The 20079-nt window shown below is 39.4% G+C and overlaps 1 protein-coding gene across 2 annotated transcripts in view; it reads right to left on the bottom strand.

Annotated features, from left to right (window-relative positions):
- LOC126248763 (lipoma-preferred partner homolog) overlaps positions 1-19664 on the bottom strand; it is an 82728-nt gene extending 63064 nt beyond the window's left edge. Inside the window, exons 1-3 of one of the 2 annotated variants that reach the window (XM_049950117.1) lie at positions 19542-19664; positions 18454-18579; positions 17207-17342 (exon numbers count right to left, since the gene is read on the bottom strand). In XM_049950117.1, the coding sequence (XP_049806074.1) occupies positions 17207-17342; positions 18454-18570 (253 nt within the window). In that variant the 5' untranslated portion in view covers positions 18571-18579; positions 19542-19664. Of the gene's footprint in view, positions 1-17206; positions 17343-18453; positions 18580-19532 lie in introns of both variants that reach the window. The other variant, XM_049950116.1, reaches the window with a different exon arrangement.
- Between the last annotated feature and the right edge of the window lie 415 nt (positions 19665-20079).

Here is a 20079-nt window from a genome sequence, read left to right as displayed (position 1 = left end):
ACAGAAATATTTGTATGAGCAGAATGATTCCAATTGTGACTCACTGTTATTACGGTCATAGGATAATAGGCTTTTTTTCCCTTCATTTTGTGAAGTGCATAATTTCACATTTCTAAACATTTAAAGAAAGTTGTCAATCTCTGCATCAGTTTGAAATCTTATCAAGATCTGACAATACTTTAGCACCTTCTTTCAGACTGTACTCCATTACAGATACCTGCATCATCTGTGAAAAGTCTGAGGTTACGATTAATATTGTTTGCAAGGTCATTAATGTGTAACATGGATAGCAAGGCACTTCACACAAACTCAACACACTTCCACGGAGTCCACCCAAAGCTACTTCTGCATCTGTCTAATACTCTCCATCCGAGATAATTTGCTGCATCCTCCCTACGAAGAAATCCTCAATCCAGTCACAAATTTTGCTTGGTATGCCATATGATCATACTTTTGATAAAAAGGATAGGTGCGGTACTGAGTCAAATGCTTTTCGGAAATTAAATACTGCATCTACCTGACTGCCTTGATTCAATTGCTTTCACTATGTCATGCCTAAGCATGATGATGATTAATGGGATTGCCATATTGCTGCCAATCACTCCTTACAAACTGCTTAGTGACTGGATTGGATTGCATTAATCTGAGGGAAAGCGACCAAATAGTAAGGTCATTGGTCTCATTGGATTAGGGAAGGATGGGGAAGGAAGTCGGCCATGCCCTGTCAAAGGAACTATCCCGGCATTTGCCTAAAGTGATTCAGGAAAATCACAGAAAACCTAAATCACGAAGGCCAGACATGGGATTGAACAGTCGTCCTCCCAAATATGAGTCCAGTGTGCTAACCACTACGCCACCTCACTCGGTAAACCGCTTAGTGCTCAGGTCCCAGATATCAGGGGGCATGTCCCTAGCACCACGTTCGATGATCAACTTGGTGCTCGTCCCTCAGGCACAGGTCTGGAAGACTTCTGTCAGATACTCGATTGCCGAGTCAACCTCTTCTTTCGCATTTACAGAATGTCCTCAAAGAGGTATCCCATCAAGGTGTTATGTTGTTCCCAGTTAGTCATACAAAGTCTGAGGCTATTAGCAACACTATCCGCAAGGTCATAAATATGCAACATGAACAGCAAAGCACCCAACACATTTCCCTGGGGCACTTATACATCTACGTGATTACTCTGCTATTCACAATAAATTGCCACTCTCTAATGGCGCACGGGAAAAACCAGCACTTAAGTTTTTCTGTGCGAGCCCTGATCTCTTATTTTATTGTCATGGTCATTTCTCCCTCTGTAGGTGGGTGCCAACAGAATGTTTTCGCAATCAGAGGAGAAAACTGGTGATTGAAATTCCATGAGAAGATTCCCTCGCAATGAAAAAAGCCTTTGTTTTAATGACTGCCACTCCAATTTACTTATCATGTCTGTGGCACTATCTCCCCTACTTTGCGATAATACAAAACAAGCTGCCCTTCTTTGTACTTTTCTGATGTCATCAGTCAGTCCCATCTGATGTGGATTCCACACTGCACAGCCAATATTCCAAAATAGGGTGGACAAGGGTGGTGTAAGCAGTCCCTTTGGAAGACCTGTTGCACCTTCCAAGTGTTCTGCCAATGAATCACACTCTTTGGTTGGCTCTACCAACAACATTATTTATGTGATCGTTCCAATTTAGGGTATTGGTAACTGTAATCCCTAAGTATTTAGTTGAATTCACAGCCTTCAGATTTGTATAACTTATCGCGTAATCGAAATTTAGTGGATTTCTTTTAGTACTCATGTGAATAACTTCACACTTTTCTTTATTCAAGGTCAACTGCCACTTTTCGCACTACACAGGTATCTTATCTAAATAATGTTGCAATTCATGTTGGTCATCTGATGACTTTACAAGAAGGTAAATGACAGCATAATCGGCAAACAATCTAAGGTGGCTACTGAGATTGTCTCTTATATCGTTAATATAGATAAGGAACAACAGAGGGCCTTCCTTGGGGAACGTCGGATATTACTTCTGTTTTACTCAATGACTTTCCGTCTATTAATACGAACTGTGACCCTTCTGGCTGGAAATCACGAATCCAGTCACACAAATGAGGTGATATTCCATAGGCACGCAGTTTGGTTAGAAGACTCTTGTGAGTCTTCTAACGGTGTCTACGGTGTCTAAAGCCTTCTGGAAATCTAAAAATATGGAATCAATTTGACATCCCCTGTCGATAGCACTCATTACTTCACGAGTATAAAGAGCTTGTTGTGTTTTGCAAGAACGACATTTTCTGAATCCGTGCTGACTACGTATCAATAAATCATTTTCTTCAAAGTACCTCATAATGTTTCAGAACCTTACTGCAAATCAACATTTGTGATATGGGCCTGTAATTCAACGGATTACTCTTACTTCCCTTTCTGGGTATTGGTGTGACTTGAGCAATTTTCCAGTCTTTAGGTATGGATCTTTCTGTGAGCGAGCATATACAATCTGGACTGGAAACCTTGCTTTTATTAAGTGATTTAAGCTGCTTTGCAACACCGAGGATATCTATTTCTATGTTTCATCCTGGCAGTTGTTCTGGATTGGAATTCAGGAATATTTACTTCATCTTCTTTGGTGAAGGAGTTTTGGAAAACTGTGTTTAATAACTCTCGTTTGGTGGCACTGTCAGTGACTTCACCGTTATTATCGCGCAGTGAAGGTATTGATTGCGTCTTGCCACTGGTGTGCTTTATGTATGACCAGAATCTCTTTGGGTTTTCTGCCAGATTTCAAGACAGTTTCGTTGTGGAAATTACTGAAAGCATCTCACATTGAAGTACGCATTATATTTCGAACTTCTGCTAAACTTTGCCAGTCATGGGGATTTTGCGTTCTTTTAAATTTGCCATGCTTTTTTCGCTGCTTCTGCAACAGTGATCTGACTCATTTAGTGTACCATGGAGGATCAGTACCATCACTTATTAATTTATGTGATATATATCTCTCACAACTGCTGTCAATACTATCTCTCTGAAATCATTACACAACTTTTCTAGGCTTACATGACCAGATCGGAAGGAGTGAAGACTGTCTCTTAAAAAGGTGTTAGAGCATTTTTATCAGCTTTTTTAAATAGATATGATTTGTGTTCCTTTTTGATGGTTGTAGGAGCCTAGCAGCTACTGCCTTGTGGTCGCTAATCCCTGTATTCGTCATGATACTAACTATTTGTCCAGGATTATTTGTTGCTAAGAGGTCACGTATGCTTTTGCAGCCATTTATGCTTCGAGTGGACTCATGAACTAATTGTTCAAAATAATTTTCTGAGAAAGCATTCAGTACAAACTCGGATGACATTTTATGCCTACCACCGGCTTTAAATGTGTAATTTTTCCAGCATATTGAGGGTAGATTAAAGTCATCACTGACTATAATTGTATGAGTGGGGTACCTATTTGAAACGAGACTCGTGTTTTCTTTGAACTGTCCAGCAACTATATCTTCTGAGCAAGGGTCAGCAAAATGACCCAATTAATAGTTTAGTCCGATTGTCAAGTACAACCTCTACCCATACTATTTTGCAGGAACTATCTAGTTCAATTTCACTACAAGGCAAACTACTTCTGACACCAATAAATACTCCACCACCAAAAGTATTTAATCTAGCCTTTCTGAACACTGTTCGATCATTAGAAAAAATTTCTGCCGAGCTTATTTCTGGCTTTAGCCTTCTTTCTGTACCTATAGCTAATTGAGCTTCAGTGTTTTCTATTAGGGCCTGGCGCTCTGGTACTTTTCCAACACAGCTACAACAATTTACAACTACAATACCAATAATTTCTACAACTCACTCAATGTGTTTCACTTGCCCCTTTCAGATGGACACCCTTTCTGTTGTTCCCTGGGGCCCTCTAACCTAAAAAACCGCCCAGTCCCTTCCACATAGCCCCCGCTACCCGTGTAGCTACTTCCTGTGTGTAGTGGACTCCTGACCTATTAAGTGGAACCCGGAAACCCACCACCCGATGGCACAAGTCAAGGAATCTGCAGCCTACACGGTCACAGAACCACCTGAGCCTCTGATTCAGACGATCCACTCGGCTCTGCACCAAAGGACCACAGTCGGTTCTATCGACGATGCTGCAGATGGTGAGCTCCGCCTTGATCTCAGAAGGAAGACTGGCAGTCTTTACCACTTCCGCTAGCCACCCAAAACCAGAGAGAATCTCCTATGATATATGAACACTCAGACCTTGTGGGCCGAGAAGCTTCCTCTGGAACAGGGTGGATGACTGCATCCGGCTGAGAGACATCATCAGCTACAGATAATGCCCGAAACCTGTTCATCAAATGAACCGGGGAGGCCCTACGATCAGCCCCTCTGAAAATTTTTCATTGCCTGCCAGACTTTGGGATGATATCCCATTAAACCACGGGCGAGGGGTCAACCTCAGAGCAGGCAGCACCTGGGACAGCCACAGCAGTGGACTGAATGGATGACACATGGGACTTGCTCGACGTCTCTCACATCCCTGTGTCCGACCTCCCGCCCCCCCCCCCCCCCTCCCCAACTGGGCTGCCCCTTGGTAGCAGCCTCAAGCTGTGTGACGGAAGCCAATGCAGCCTGGAGCCATGACCGAAGGGTCGCCAACTCTGCTCCCATCTGTCCACAGCAATCACAGTTCCTATCCGTTCATTACTGCAGTCGCTTCGATTTGAAGCTCGTAAAAATATACAAGAAACGAACGGTGTACTCGGCTTATTAGCAGCAGGAATTCGAAATGCTCTCTCACTAACGGTCTATCTGACACTAAGCTACACCAATCAAAACAAGCAAAAGCCTGTACGATCCAAGGTTTGATAGCAACAGCGGTATGGTATGCTACACAGTTATTAAAATAAAAGCTTGTGCCTAGTAAGTACTCTAACATGCAAGAAATTACAAAACCAATCTAGTAACTACACAGGTATCTGTAAATAAATAAGTCGCTCCTCCTGGAAGCTTGTAAAAATATACAAAAAACGAATGGTGTACTCGCCTACTTAGCAGCAGGAATGCGAGGTGCTCTATCACCGACGGTATATCTGACACTGAGCTACACTAACCAAAGCAAACAAAAGCCTGTATGATCCGAGGGTCGATAGCAATGGCGGTTTGGTACGCTCCACTGTTATTAAAATAAAAACTTTTGCCTAGTAAGCACTCTAACACACAAGAAACTACTACTACATTTGGTGATGATTCTTCATCCAAGATAACTTGCTGCATCCTTCCTCTCAAAAAATCCTCAATCCAGTCACAAATTTTACTTGATACTCCATATGATCATACTTTTGATAAGTGCATGTGTGTTACTAAGTCAAATGCTTTCTGCAAGTCATGAAATACTGCATCTACCTGGTTGCCCGTCGTGTTTCACATGACTGATATTTTCGAAATCCACACTGGTTGGCATGGAGACAGTTTTCCTGTTTAAGATATCTCTTATGTTTGAGCACAGAATACACTATGCAACAATGAAAATGTAAATCGAATGAAAATAGCCAATTCCTATCAATTCTAATGTGCTGATCATGAGTAACACAAAGACATTTCAAAATTAGCTTTAGTTTTCATTTTACAGTGTTTTATTATGGTGAGATAATTATACACTGATTTTTATGTTAAGTTTAAAATCAAATATTATAATGGTTTGTCAAAGTAATAATAACTAGTAACAATGGATTGTATTATTGTCCCTAGTCTTACTTGTGCACAATATTTTGGTTATAAACATTCTGATACCAATTTTGGTGATCTTTTTGTCTCCCTCCTCTTCAACTTCAGTGACTTTATTAATGCATGTGACAATTTTTGCACATTTGCTTCCAGATTAACTACCAGTTATTAAAGTTGACTGCTATTGAAGTGAACAAAACTGCCACAAGTTTGTGTTAACACATTTTGCTAGGTGTATGGAGAAGTGACACTTGTGTCACAAAAACAGCAACTAAATCCATTGATTAAAAAAGCTTACAGTTGTTATTTTGGGTGCAAAACAGGTGATCAGGATAAACCGTGGGCTCCACATGTGAACTGCAACACTTGTGTCAACAACCTCAGGAATTGGATGCATAGGAAAGGATGATCAATGCCCTTTGCAGTGCCCATGACGTGGTGTGAGCCAACTAACCATGTCACTGACTGTTACTTTTCTATGCTTTCTCCTATCAAGAAGGGAATATCTAAGAAGAAGAAGAAGAAGACCGTGATCTATTGCAACATTCCATCTGCCTTATGTCCAGTTCTACACAGGGGAAGGATTGCCAATACCTGAACCAACAACGGAGTACGAGATCACTTCTGATGGGGATTCTGAATGTCCTGAACCATGTACATCACATGATCCAGTTTCTTCTAAATATATCAACTGATGATCCACAAAACTTGTCTGAAAATGAGTTCAGTGATCTCATTAAAGATTAGAAGCTCTCTAAAGCTAAGGCTGAGATTTCAGCCTCAAGATTGCAGCAGTGCAATTTTCTGGAAAGCAATGTAAATGTTTCATTCTATCGCAGAAGAGCTAAAAATTCACTCCTTTTTTTAACATGCAAGATAGTCTTGTGGCACGTGTAGACATAAATGGTCTAATGATGGCTCTCAGCATTAATGACAACCCTGATGAGTGGAGACTCTGATTCCTCAAAGTTAAGCTTAAAAGCAGTGCTTTTACATATTGGCAATGAGCTTCCTTCTATTCCAGTTGGGCATAGTGTGCATATGAAAGAGTCATACCAAAACATGAAAATTTTATGAGAAGCCATCTAGTATAATGTCTCTGAATGGCAGATTTGTGGTGACTTGAAAGTGGTAGCACTGCTAATAAGTAAACAGTTAGGGTATACTGAATATTGCTGCTTTGTCTGTGAATGGGATAGGCGAGCTCATGCACCTCATTACAGTAAACATGAATGGCCCACCAGAAAATCTCATCAACCAGGTATAAAGAATATTAAGAGTGAACCTCTAGTAGACCCTAAAAAGATTCCGCTCCTGCCCTTACACATCAAGTTGGGTCTCATGAAAAACTTTATAAAGGGAATGAACAAAGAATGTGACGCATTTAAGTAGGTAAGGCAAAAATTCCCTTACTTACGAGATGCCAAAGTAAAGGACGGCATCTTCGTAGGCCCACAGATTTGACACTTTTGATGGAATCATACAAGGTGATGAGAAGCATGCATGGGAATGTTTTAAGACAGTCTGTTTACAGTTCTTAGGGAACAAATGAGCAATAAATTATAAGGAGATTGTAGGTAAATGTTGTCATCTTAGGAAAAACTTGGTTGCAACATGTCATTGAAAATGCATTTCTTACATAGTCATTTTGACTTCTTCTCCAAAGATTGTGGTGCAGTAAGTGATGAACATGGGGAGCGGTTTCATAGAGGTATTGCCACATTTGAGAAGAGGTATGCTGGAAAGTGGAGCCCTACTATTTTAGCAGATTGCTGTTGGACTGTCATAAGGGATGTTCCCGGGTATGTGAATAAACATCAAGCCAAGCGAAAACAGTCATCTCCTGAATTTATCTCTGAACAAAATATGTAATTGTAGATACTGTACATATGGACAGTTAACATTTGTAATGCTTTATATACATTTGTGACCAGGTAACTTATATATTTTCTTTTGTGCTTTACATAGTTCTGGTACAAAGTAGACTTAGCAAGTATTTTCATTCCTGTAATATTATCTTCATTTTTTCTTAATATTTTATTATTGCACTTGCAGAATGGCACTGAAATTTATCAATGCATAACACACAACCTAATTCAAGTAATTATTCACTTAAAATTTGTTAGGCTAAATCTTGGAACATGAATGTATATTTAGTTGGAGAGTTATTTATACAAAAATGTAGATTAGTTTTTTAAAAAAAACTAGAACTAAGCATTTATGAAGATGATTTTGTATTATTTTATACCAAAATAAACATAACTGACTCAAAATCATACGTTTTACACACTTTCACTTCAAATTTGTTGTTCAGTGATATGTTCAAAGATCCTACAACAAACAGGTGTCAAGGACACTGGACGGTAGTGTGACTTGTGCTTTCTTCCAACAACTGGGCACAGTTTTATGTGTGAGGGACCTACAATAGATTACAGTTAACATATGGGCTACTCAACTGAAAACTGGCTATAGAATCTGCAAGGGATTCCACCAGACCTTGGGTCTTCCTCTATTTTAATGATTTCAGCTGCTTCTCAGTGCCACTGACGCTAGTATCTATCCGACTCATCTTTTCAGTGGTGGTGGTGTTGTGGTCTTCAGTCCAAAGACTGGTTTATGCAGCTCTCCAGGATACTCTATCCTGTGCAAGCTTCTTCACCTCTGGGTAACTACTGAAACCTACACCCTTCTCAATCTGCTTACTGTATTTATCTCTTGGTCTTCCTCTACAATTTTTACCCACAACACTTCCCTCCAGAACTAAATTGGTGATCCCTTGATGCCTCAGAACGTGTTCCACCAACTGGTCCCTTCTTCTAGGCAGGTTGTACAACAAATCTCTCTTCTCCCAATTGTATTCAGTACCTCCTCATTATTTGCATGATCTAAACATCTAATCTTCACCATTTCAGCATTCTTCTGTAGCACCGCATTTCAACAGCTTCTATTCTTTTCTTGTCTAAACTGTTTCATCCATGTTTCACTTCCACATGTGGCTACACTCCATACAAATACTTTCAGATAGAACTTCCTCACATTTAAATCTGTACTCAGTGTTAACAAATTTCCCTTTTTCAAGAATGCTCTTCATGCCATTACCAGTCCACATTTTATATCCTCCCTACTGCGACCATCATCAGTTATTTTTCATCTCAAAATAGCAAAACCGATCTACTACTTTAACTGTCTCGCTTCCTAATCTAATTCCCTCAGCATCACCTGATTTAATTTGACTACATTCCATTATCCTTGTTTTGCTTTTGTTGGTGTTCATCTTGTACCCTCCTTTCAAGACACTGTCCATTCTGTTCAACTGCTATTCCAAGTCCTTTGCTGTCTCTGACAGAACTGCAATGTCATCGGCAAACCTTTTTATTTCTTCTCCATTGATTTTAATTCCTACTCCAAATTTTTCTTTTGTTTCCTTTACTGCTTGCTCAATATACAGATTGAATAACACCAGGCATAGGCTACAACCTTGTCTCACTCCCTTCTCAACCACTGCTTCCCTTTCATGTCCCTTGACTCTTATGACTATCATCTGGTTTCTGTACAAATTGTAAATAGCCTTTTGCTCTCTGTATTTTACCCCTGCCACCTTTAGAATTTGAAAGAGAGTATTCTAATCAAGATTGTCAAACACTTTCTCTAAGTCTAAAAATACTATAAACATAGGTTTGCCTTTCCTTAATGTATCCTCTATAAGATGTTTTAGGGCCTGATCTTCCCTGCGGTTGGCTTCTACCAGCTTTGCCGTTCTTCCACAAAGGAGCTGCATTAGTATTTTGCAACGGTAACTTATTTGACTGATAGTTTGGTAATTTCCACATCTGTCAGCACCTGCTTTCTTTTGAATTGGAATTATTATAGTCTTCTTGAATTCCAGAGATATTTCGTTTGTCTCTCATATCTTGCTCACCAGATGGACAAGTTTCGTCATGGATGGCTCTCATAAGGCTATCAGTAGTTCTAATCAGTTGTCTACTACTGCATCCTTGTTTCGACCTAAGTCTTTCAGTGTTTCATCAAATTCTTCACATATTACCATACCTCCCTTCTCATCTTCATCTACTTCCTCTTCCATTTCCATAATATTGCCCTCAAGCACATCTCCCTTGTACAGACCCTCTATATATTCCTTCCACCTTATGCTTATCCTCCTTTGCTTAGGACTGGTTTCTCATCTGAGCTCTTGATATTCATACAAGTTGTTCTCTTTTCTCCAAAAGTCTCTTTACTTTCCTGTAGGCAGCATCTATCTTATCCCTAGTGGCACATGCTTCTACATCCTTACATTTGCCCTCTAGCCAGCCTGCTTAGCCATTTTGCACTTCCTGTTGATCTCATTTGTTAGACATTTGTATTCCTTTTTGCCTGCTTCATTTATTGTATTTTTATATTTTCTCCTTTCATCAATTAAATTCAACATCTCCTGTATTACCCAAGTATTTCCACTAGCCCTCGTCATTTTACCTATTTGATCCTCTGTTATCTTCACTATTTCGTCTCTCTGAGCTACCCATTCTTCTTCTACTGTATTCCTTTCCCCTGTTGTTGTCAAATGTTCCCTAATGATCCCTCTGGAACACTCTACGACATCTGATTCTTTCAGTTCATCCAGGTCCCATCTCCTTAAATCCCTGCTTTTTGCAGTTTCTTCAGTTTTAATCTGAAGTTCATAACCAATAAGTTGTGGTCAGAGTCCACATCTGTCCCTGGAAATGTCTTACAATTTAAAACCTGGTTCAAAAATCTCCGTCTTAACATTATATAATCAATGTGAATCCTTCCGGTGTCTCCAGGTCTCTTCCAAATATACAGCCTTCTTTCATAAATCTTAAACTAAGTGTTTGCTATGATTAAATTATGCTCTGTGCAAAATTCTTCAAGGTGGCTTCCTTCTTCATTCTTTTCCCTCAGTCCATATTCACCTACTACTTTACCTTCTCTTTCTTTTCCTACTATCACATTCCAGTCCACCACGACTATTAAATTTTTGTCTCCCTTGCCTACCTGAATAATTTCTTTTATCTCATCACACATTTCCTCAATCTCTTCCTCATCTGTGGAGCTAGTTGGCATATAAACTTGTACTACTGTGGTGGGTGTGGGCTTGGTGTTGATTTTGGCTACAATAATGCAATGACTATGCTATTCGTAGTAGCTCATCCACATTCCTATGTTTTGATTCATTATTAAACCTATTCCTGCATTGCCCCTATTTAATTTTGTATTTATAACCCTCCTGTATTCACCTAGCCAGAAGTCCAGTTCCTCCTGCCACAGAAGTTCACTAATTCCCACTATATCTAACTTTAACCTATCAATTTCCCTTTTTCAATTTTCTAACCTACCTGCCCGATTAAGGGATCTGACATTCCATGTTTTGATATGTAGCACGCCAGTTTTGTTTCTCCTGATAATGAAGTCCTTTTGAGTACTCCCTGCCCGAAGATCCAAATGGGGGCTATTTTACTTCCAGAATGATTTACCCTAAAGGATGCCATCGCCATTTAACCATAAAGTAGTTGAACACAGAAGGGTAGTTGGAGCTAGATGCATGGAACATTCCATTTTGGAAATGGTTAGGGAATTCAATATTCCTACATCTACAGTGTCAAAAGTGCACCAAGAATACCAAATTTCAAGAATTACATCACACCATGGACAACACAGTGGCCAATGACCTTCACTTAATGACCAAGAGAGTGGCGTTTGCATGGAGTTGTTAGTGCTAACAGACAAGCAACACTGCATAAAGTAACCGCAGAAATGAATGAGGGATGTATGAAAAATGTATCTGTTATGACTGTGTGGCAAAATCTGGCATGGGCTATGGCAGCAGACAACCAACATGGGTGTCTTTGCTAACAGCAAATCACCACCTGCAGCACCTGTCTTGGACTCTTTATCATATCTGTTGGACCCTAGACGACTGGTAAACTGTGGCCGGGCCAGATGAGTCCTGATTTCAGTTGGTAAGAGGTGATGGCATGGTGCGAGTGTGGTGCAGATCCCATGAAGCCATGGATCCAACATGTCAACAAGGCACTGTGTAAGCTCGTGGTGGTTCCAAAAATGATGGGCTAAGTTTACACGAAACTGAATGGGTCCTCTGGTCCAACTGAACTGATCACTGACTGGATATGGGTTATGTTCAGCTACTTGGGGATCATTTGCAGCCATTCATGGACTTAATGTTCCCATACAATAATGGGTGTTCTATGACAAAGTACCAGATCACCGGGCCACAATTGTTCACAACTGGTCTGAAGAACATTCTGAAGAGTTCGAGTGAATGATTTGGCCACCAAAATGCCCAATATGAATCCCATCAAACATTTATGGGGCATAATTGAACGTGACCCGCGGTCTAGGGGTAGCGTCTTTGAGTCATAATCAAAACGTCTTCGGTCCCGGTTTCGATCCCCGCCACTGCCTAAATTTTGATAAATAATCAGCATTGGCGGCCGAAGACTTCCGGCATAAGAAGTCAGCCTCATTCTGCCAACGGCCTTGTCAAAGAGGGCGGAGGAGCGGATAGAGGTTCAGGGCACTCTCTTGTCCTAGGTGTGGGAAATTGCCCCTAAAGGCGGAAGAATCAGCAATGATCAACGACATGAGGATGCAGAAAGCAATGGCAACCACTGCATTAAAGACACATAACGTGTATCCACAGGACATGTGGCCTGTAATTGAAGAAGTGTCATGATGATCTCTCCATTGGCAAAAGATTCCGGAATAGTCCCCCATTCGGATCTCCGGGAGGGGACTGCCAAGGAGGAGGTTACCATGAGAAAAAGATTGAATAATCAGCGAAAGGATAATGTTCTACGAGTCGGGGCGTGGAATGTCAGAAGCTTGAACGTGGTAGGGAAACTAGAAAATCTGAAAAGGGAAATGCAAAGGCTCAATATAGATATAGTAGGGGTCAGTGAAGTGAAGTGAAGTGGAAGGAAGACAAGGATTTCTGGTCAGATGAGTATCGGGTAATATCAACAGCAGCAGAAAATGGTAGAACAGGTGTAGGATTCGTAATGAATAGGAAGGTAAGGCAGAGGGTGTGTTACTGTGAACAGTTCAGTGACCGGGTTGTTCTAATCAGAATCGACAGCAGACCAACACAGACAACGATAGTTCAGGTATACATGCCGACGTCGCAAGCTGAAGATGAACAGACAGAGAAAGTGTATGAGGATATTGAAAGGGTAATGCAGTATGTAAAGGGGCACGAAAATATAATAGTCATGGGCGACTGGAATGCAGTTGTAGGGGAAGGAGTAGAAGAAAAGATTACAGGAGAATATGGGCTTGGGATGAGGAATGAAAGAGGAGAAAGACTAATTGAGTTCTGTAACAAGTTTCAGCCAGTAATAGCGAATACCCTGTTCTAGAATCACAAGAGGAGGAGGTATACTTGGAAAAGGCCGGGAGATACAGGAAGATTTCAATTAGATTACGTCATGGTCAGACAGAGATTCCGAAATCAGATACTAGATTGTAAGGCGTACCCAGGAGCAGATATAGACTCGGATCACAATATAGTAGTGATAAAGAGTAGCCTGAAGTTCAAGACATTAGTCAGGAAGAATCAATACGCAAAGAAGTGGCATATGGAAGTACTAAGGAATGACGAGATACGTTTGAAGTTCTGTAACGCTATAGATACAGCAATAAGGAATAGCGCAGTAGGCAGTACAGTTGAAGAGGAATGGACATCTCTAAAAAGGGCCATCACAGAAGTTGGGAAGGAAAACATAGGTACAAAGAAGGTAGCTGCGAAGAAACCATGGGTAACAGAAGAAATACTTCAGTTGATTGATGAAAGGAGGAAGTACAAACATGTTCCGGGAAAATCAGGAATACAGAAATACAAGTCGCTGAGGAATGAAATAAATAGGAAGTGCAGGGAAGCTAAGACGAAATGGCTGCAGGAAAAATGTGAAGACATCGAAAAAGATATGATTGTCGGAAGGACAGGCTCAGCATACAGAAAGTCAAAACAACCTTTGGTGACATTAAAAGCAACGGTGGTAACATTAAGAGTGCAACGGGAATTCCACTGTTACATGCAGAGGAGAGAGCAGATAGGTGGAAAGAATACATTGAAAGCCTCTATGAGGGTGAAGATTTGTCTGATGTGATAGAAGAAGAAACAGGAGTCGATTTAGAAGAGATAGGGGATCCAGTATTAGAATCTGAATTTAAAAGAGCTTTGGAGGACTTACGGTCAAATAAGGCAGAAGGGATAGATAACATTCCATCAGAACTTCTAAAATCATTGGGGGAAGTGGCAACAAAACTACTATTCACGTTGGTGTGTAGAATATATGAGTCTGGTGACATAGCATCTGACTTTCGGAAAAGCATCATCCACACAATTCCGAAGACGGCAAGAGCTGACAAGTGCGAGAATTATCGCACAATCAGCTTAACAGCTCATGCATCGAAGCTGCTTACAAGAATAATATACAGAAGAATGGAAAAGAAAATTGAGAATGCGCTAGGTGACGATCAGTTTGGCTTTAGGAAAAGTAAAGGGATGAGAGAGGCAATTCTGACGTTACGGCTAATAATGGAAGCAAGGCTAAAGAAAAATCAAGACACTTTCATAGGATTTGTCGACCTGGAAAAAGCGTTCGACAATATAAAATGGTGCAAGCTGTTCGAGATTCTGAAAAAAGTAGGGGTAAGCCATAGGGAGAGACGGGTCATATACAATATGTACAACAACCAGGAGGGAATAATAAGAGTGGACGATCAAGAACGAAGTGCTCGTATTAAGAAGGGTGTAAGACAAGGCTGTAGCCTTTCGCCCCTACTCTTCAATCTGTACATCGAGGAAGCAATGATGGAAATAAAAGAAAGGTTCAGGAGTGGAATTAAAATACAAGGTGAAAGGATATCAATGATACGATTCGCTGATGACATTGCTATCCTGAGTGAAAGTGAAGAAGAATTAAATGATCTGCTGAACGGAATGAACAGTCTAATGAGTACACAGTATGGTTTGAGAGTAAATCGGAGAAAGACGAAGGTAATGAGAAGTAGCAGAAATGAGAACAGCGAGAAACTTAACATCAGGATTGGTGGTCATGAAGTCAATGAAGTTAAGGAATTCTGCTACCTAGGCAGTAAAATAACCAATGACTGACGGAGCAAGGAGGGCATCAAAAGCAGACTCGCTATGGCAAAAAGGCATTTCTGGCCAAGAGAAGTCTACTAATATCAAATACCGGCCTTAATTTGAGGAAGAAATTTCTGAGGATGTACGTCTGGAGTACAGCATTGTATGGTAGTGAAACATGGACTGTGGGAAAACCGGAACAGAAGAGAATCGAAGCATTTGAGATGTGGTGCTATAGACGAATGTTGAAAATTAGGTGGACTGATAAGGTAAGGAATGAGGAGGTTCTATGCAGAATCTAAGAGGAAAGGAATATGTGGAAAACACTGATAAGGAGAAGGGACAGGATGATAGGACATCTGCTAAGACATGAGGGAATGACTTCCATGGTACTAGAGGGAGCTGTAGAGGGCAAAAACTGTAGAGGAAGACAGAGATTGGAATACGTCAAGCAAGTAATTGAGGACGTAGGTTGCAAGTGCTACTCTGAGATGAAGAGGTTAGCACAGGAAAGGAATTCGTGGCGGACCACATCAAACCAGTCAGTAGACTGATGACAAAAAAAAAAACGAAATTGAAAGGTTAGTTCAGGCACAAAAATCCTACACCAGCAACACTTTGGTAGCTATAGAAGCAGCAGGTCTCAATATTTTTGCAGAGGACATCCTGTGACTTGTTAGGTCTATGTCACATCGAGTTGCTGCACTACGCTGTGCAAAGAAGGTCCGACAAAATAGTAGGAGGTATCCCATGAATTATCACTCTCTCCCATTATGAACTGTCCTACTGCATACGTATCTATAAAACACATGGTCAGCTATTCTTTTAAATTTGAGTTATAGTTCCTGTTTAGGCTCCTGGCTTAAGCTGAAAGTTTTAAGTTCCTTAACGAGATATGACACTACTCTTTCTGTATCTGGTTTGGTGAACATATAAATCTTTCTACTTTTTTGTTGTTCACTGAGTGAAGGAAAAACGAGTAAAAATATTCTATGCAAAATGTACTTAACTTTGTCTCTTACATAAAATGTTTTCTTGAAGTTTTAAACAAAAGAAGCAAAATAATAAAATGTGAAATAATAATAATAATGATGTTTATAGACTGTGCCATCACTCTTGCATGAGCTTTAGAAAAGCAGCAAATAAATACGAGCAGAATATTGCGCACAGCATATAGCAACACATTTCATTATTTTAAAAGCTTCCACTTTGTACATATTGTCTTTTATAAGCTTTTAGCAAATAACTTTACATTGATTTACTACATTTAGTTTCTTCGGAAGTGTAATTCATATCAATATTCAGATTATTTACTGATTTCTATAAATGAATTTCATATATTTTGCTGCCATTTGTTTAATTTATGTCCTCAGAAACACGAGATCAATTCATACCTTGCTGCAGCTCACCACAACACTTACAATAATCTCTGTTACTATTTGGTCCATGTAACTTTAACCATCTTTGTCATTATGTAAGGATATACAGGCAAAAGGAAGTAACAAAATTTACACACTGTAGTAAAAATGATAAGAAACAGCAAAAAATCCAATACAACCTGTCCGCTTTTGCCAGTGACACAATCCACAGGACAGCACTACTTAGCAACTATGATGACAATGACACAATAGAATTATATTCTAACTACCTAAGTAGCGTACAAATCTTGACAACAAAATGGAGTTTACGGGTTAATATATTTTGTTATTAATGCATTCACATGTATTAAAAATCTGACAACATCGGACCACAGGGGGGAGAAAACATTTTTTTATATTTTTACTTTCCTCTCTCTCTGTTTTAAATATCCCGTCAGAATCTTGGCTCTGAAAAATTCACCCTCTGCCCCTAAACCTTGAAAATGATGCATTTAATGCTTATTCATTGCTTATGGCAGGAATCAGCTTTCCAACTCTCCCCCCCCCCCCCCCTCGCATTGTTTTAACTACCTGTCAACAACAAAACAATTAGAAATTGAGAACATGGGACAATGTTACATTTTCTGACAATGCTGAAAACTGATAACTAACCCTTTTTAACAAACCATTCAAGTGTTTCACTCTAGTAATTTTGTTGAACCCAGTATATCAAAATGGGTAGCCTAAAACTTTAATTGACCTCTACATTCCACATAGAACCACTACGGTCAACCTTCTAGTTCCATTTTCTACAGTTTGGTAAGAAAAGAAAATTCGACATATAAAACACCATGAGAATGGCGAGAAAAATAATGGAACATTGGAATTAAAACAAAATAATGGAGATAGATATAGTGGCATGTTGCTTAAGAAAATAAACTGCTGTCCCCCACCCCTCCTTATGTGGTGATGCATGAACCATTTATAAATGAACAGGTAATTTTGAAATACACTTACCACTCTTATTTGGTCCCAGATTTGAATACAGTCTATTTTTGTCATCTGATGAACTCGTTGGACCACCACCTGCATTTTGCAGGAGAGTACTGTAGGATGGTTCACTTGGTTTCTTTAAAGAGTAACTTTTTGGAACCTAAAACAATAAATAGTAACATGATTAGCAAATAACAATTAACACTACAAAGTTCTAACAAAATCCCAAGCTTCTGATGATAATGAGTTTTGTTTTATGGGAAAATGAATTTCCTGGATACTTGACAGGTCTTCTAATGTTAGGGATACGGACAAAAGCATCCATATTTTCTGCATTGTTCAACTGGAAAGTGTTTCTCTGTTTTACAGACTTGCAGCTTGCATTGATAAGGCACACTAAGCTTATATTATCTTACAATAGCATAACTGCAGCTTCTGTGCTAAAGGTTGATAGGTATGTTTTGGCCACTCACTTGCTAATTTCTTCTGACTCCACAAACCCTCCCTACTTCACATGAGAGAGAGAGAGAGAGAGAGAGAGAGAGAGAGAGAGAGAGAGATATTTAGCATAACACACATGATATGCTACCTGGTGTCCCACAAAAGTAGCACAGTATGCAATGTGTGTGAGTGATACACAGATTATTATGTCTGAGAATAAACTTTAACACCGACTACTGCAATAGAAACAGAAATCATTGTTATCCAATTTACTTAAGAGTTGGTGGTAGCTACTCCTTGCATTTTTCGTAGCTGATGATCAATATATGTAGCAAAATACATGTCAGTGATTTGTCAGTGGAGCAACTAATAAACGTACCCCGCTGGTTTAGTTTTTACATCAAGATATGTTAAATGTTGCACTAACATAGACATCAGAACAAGCTATAGATAAATGAGTAGCCACAGTCTTTATCTCAGAATCACACTCATTGGATTTGCTATCTCGCAACGAGATTATCACCTTTCAACCCGGCCTAGACCGTGGGCTATGCTACGGATCAGTCTGTACAATAAGTAACATATCAGAGGGGAGATGAAAGACAGCAATATCACACACTACCCTCAATTTAGTTTAGATCTATTAAAGAAATTACTATTGTTAAATCTCAGGCAATAGACCAAATGAAATATTACTTGCAGCTGTTGTACCTACAATGGACATAAAGATTATTATTTTACTCGTGATAGTACAGCCTGAAAGGTTTTATTGATTTATTCTGATTATTCATAAGCCTGGCTCATTTCAGATTGAAAAATGTAACATTTACCTGTGGCTGTGGCTTCTTTGGTTTCGGTGGCACTGCCGGCCCAACTTTTCTATTTGTATTCAGATCACTTTCAGTGATTTTTAAGTTAGCAATCTGTTGGTCCAAGTTACTAGTCATTTTGTACACCTGTGGAAACACATATACATATAATTATAATAAAGACAATTACAATTTGTTTGGCTGTAAAAATGATTGCAGCCTATTGTTGATTTCTGCAAGAGAAAAGCTACACAAAGTACTGAATTCGGAAAACTGCACTACAGTCCCTTGAACAAATGGAAGTAACATTCAAAACCTAACTATTAAATCACACAGAACCTGACACACATAATTTACAAATAACAACAGGCACACAGTGAAGAAAGAACAGAGCCTGAGTGGCAGTAGAGGAAACACTAACTGAAAAATAACTAGATGTCACATTAAACGGGAAAATCTTGCTTCCACTTCGAAATTTTTTTTACTGTGTAAAAACTTGTATATACCCACAAAGCAACAGGGATGAGGTTTGTTGGCCGGAACTTATTTCCAACCGTGAAGACGATGATTACAAACGACGTTCTAATAAAGTAAGTTTCAATAATGCTGACTGCTTAGTATACTATCAAAAATAAGGGAAACTTAGATTTCACCAGTTCTAAATATATAGTATTCTTGAAGACCAAGATCTGGTATCTTACGGAATTCAATGCATTTAAATCTCAACAAAACAATTATGATTACTGGGGCAACAATTGTTGAGCAGTTTTTATCTCACACTTGTAAGAGAGAGATATTTCAATACTGCCATTCAAGTTCCTTCGTAAACACGTTAAATTAATAGTCACTATAAATAATTTCCCATGATTCTGCAAGCATTTCATCGAAACAAAATTTGACCAATTTATGTCGCAGCATAAATCTGAATTCAGTTCAACAATCCGCAATCGATGACTGCAATCTGTTTACAATTAGGCCACTGGTGCAGAAACTGTACGGAATCAACAGTAACAACCACCACACAAATTCTATTATAATTAACACATAAGAAAACGATCCGTAATACAGTATTATTACACTTAAGACGACTATAATGCTACCTAAATTACCCCTGAATATCCAACAGGTCTTTTTCATCCAAAACCTTTCTTTCACTGCAGCGCACTGCCACTCCACTTCCTACCAAGCACTGCTGTCACTGTCGTGAGTCAGAGTTGCAGTCTGTGACACGGTTGAGATAATAGAAGTCTCACTGTGATTGGTCAATATGTTGATGACATCACGTATTTGAATGAGCAAGACGAGTGACGAAGAGTTAGGAGTGCAGTGGTGTGTGTCAGCTGTAAACGTAACAAAACAAACGGGTGGCTCATTTGTTTCTAAATTGCATTGAGGGTTGGTTGTGTTTTTCGCATCGACGTACAAATCAATATAAGCAATGTGACTGACAATTTGGACCAAACAGTTTTGCTATCGCAATATTTACAATAGTTTTATAGGGGTAACACGATAAAGATCATAATAATAATAATTTAGTTGTGGTTAGGCGATAGTAGCAGTAGCTAACGTCAGACGGATAGTACGTTAGTTGAACTAATACATACAAAAATACTGTGGGTTGGTTTACAAATTACAAAATGAAATTGC

Source organism: Schistocerca nitens, chromosome 3, assembly GCF_023898315.1.
Source record: "Schistocerca nitens isolate TAMUIC-IGC-003100 chromosome 3, iqSchNite1.1, whole genome shotgun sequence".
In the NCBI taxonomy this organism is placed as follows: Eukaryota; Metazoa; Arthropoda; class Insecta; order Orthoptera; family Acrididae; genus Schistocerca; species Schistocerca nitens.
The sequence above is the reverse complement of the archived record's forward strand: the minus strand, read 5'-3'. Positions and strand labels throughout refer to the sequence as shown.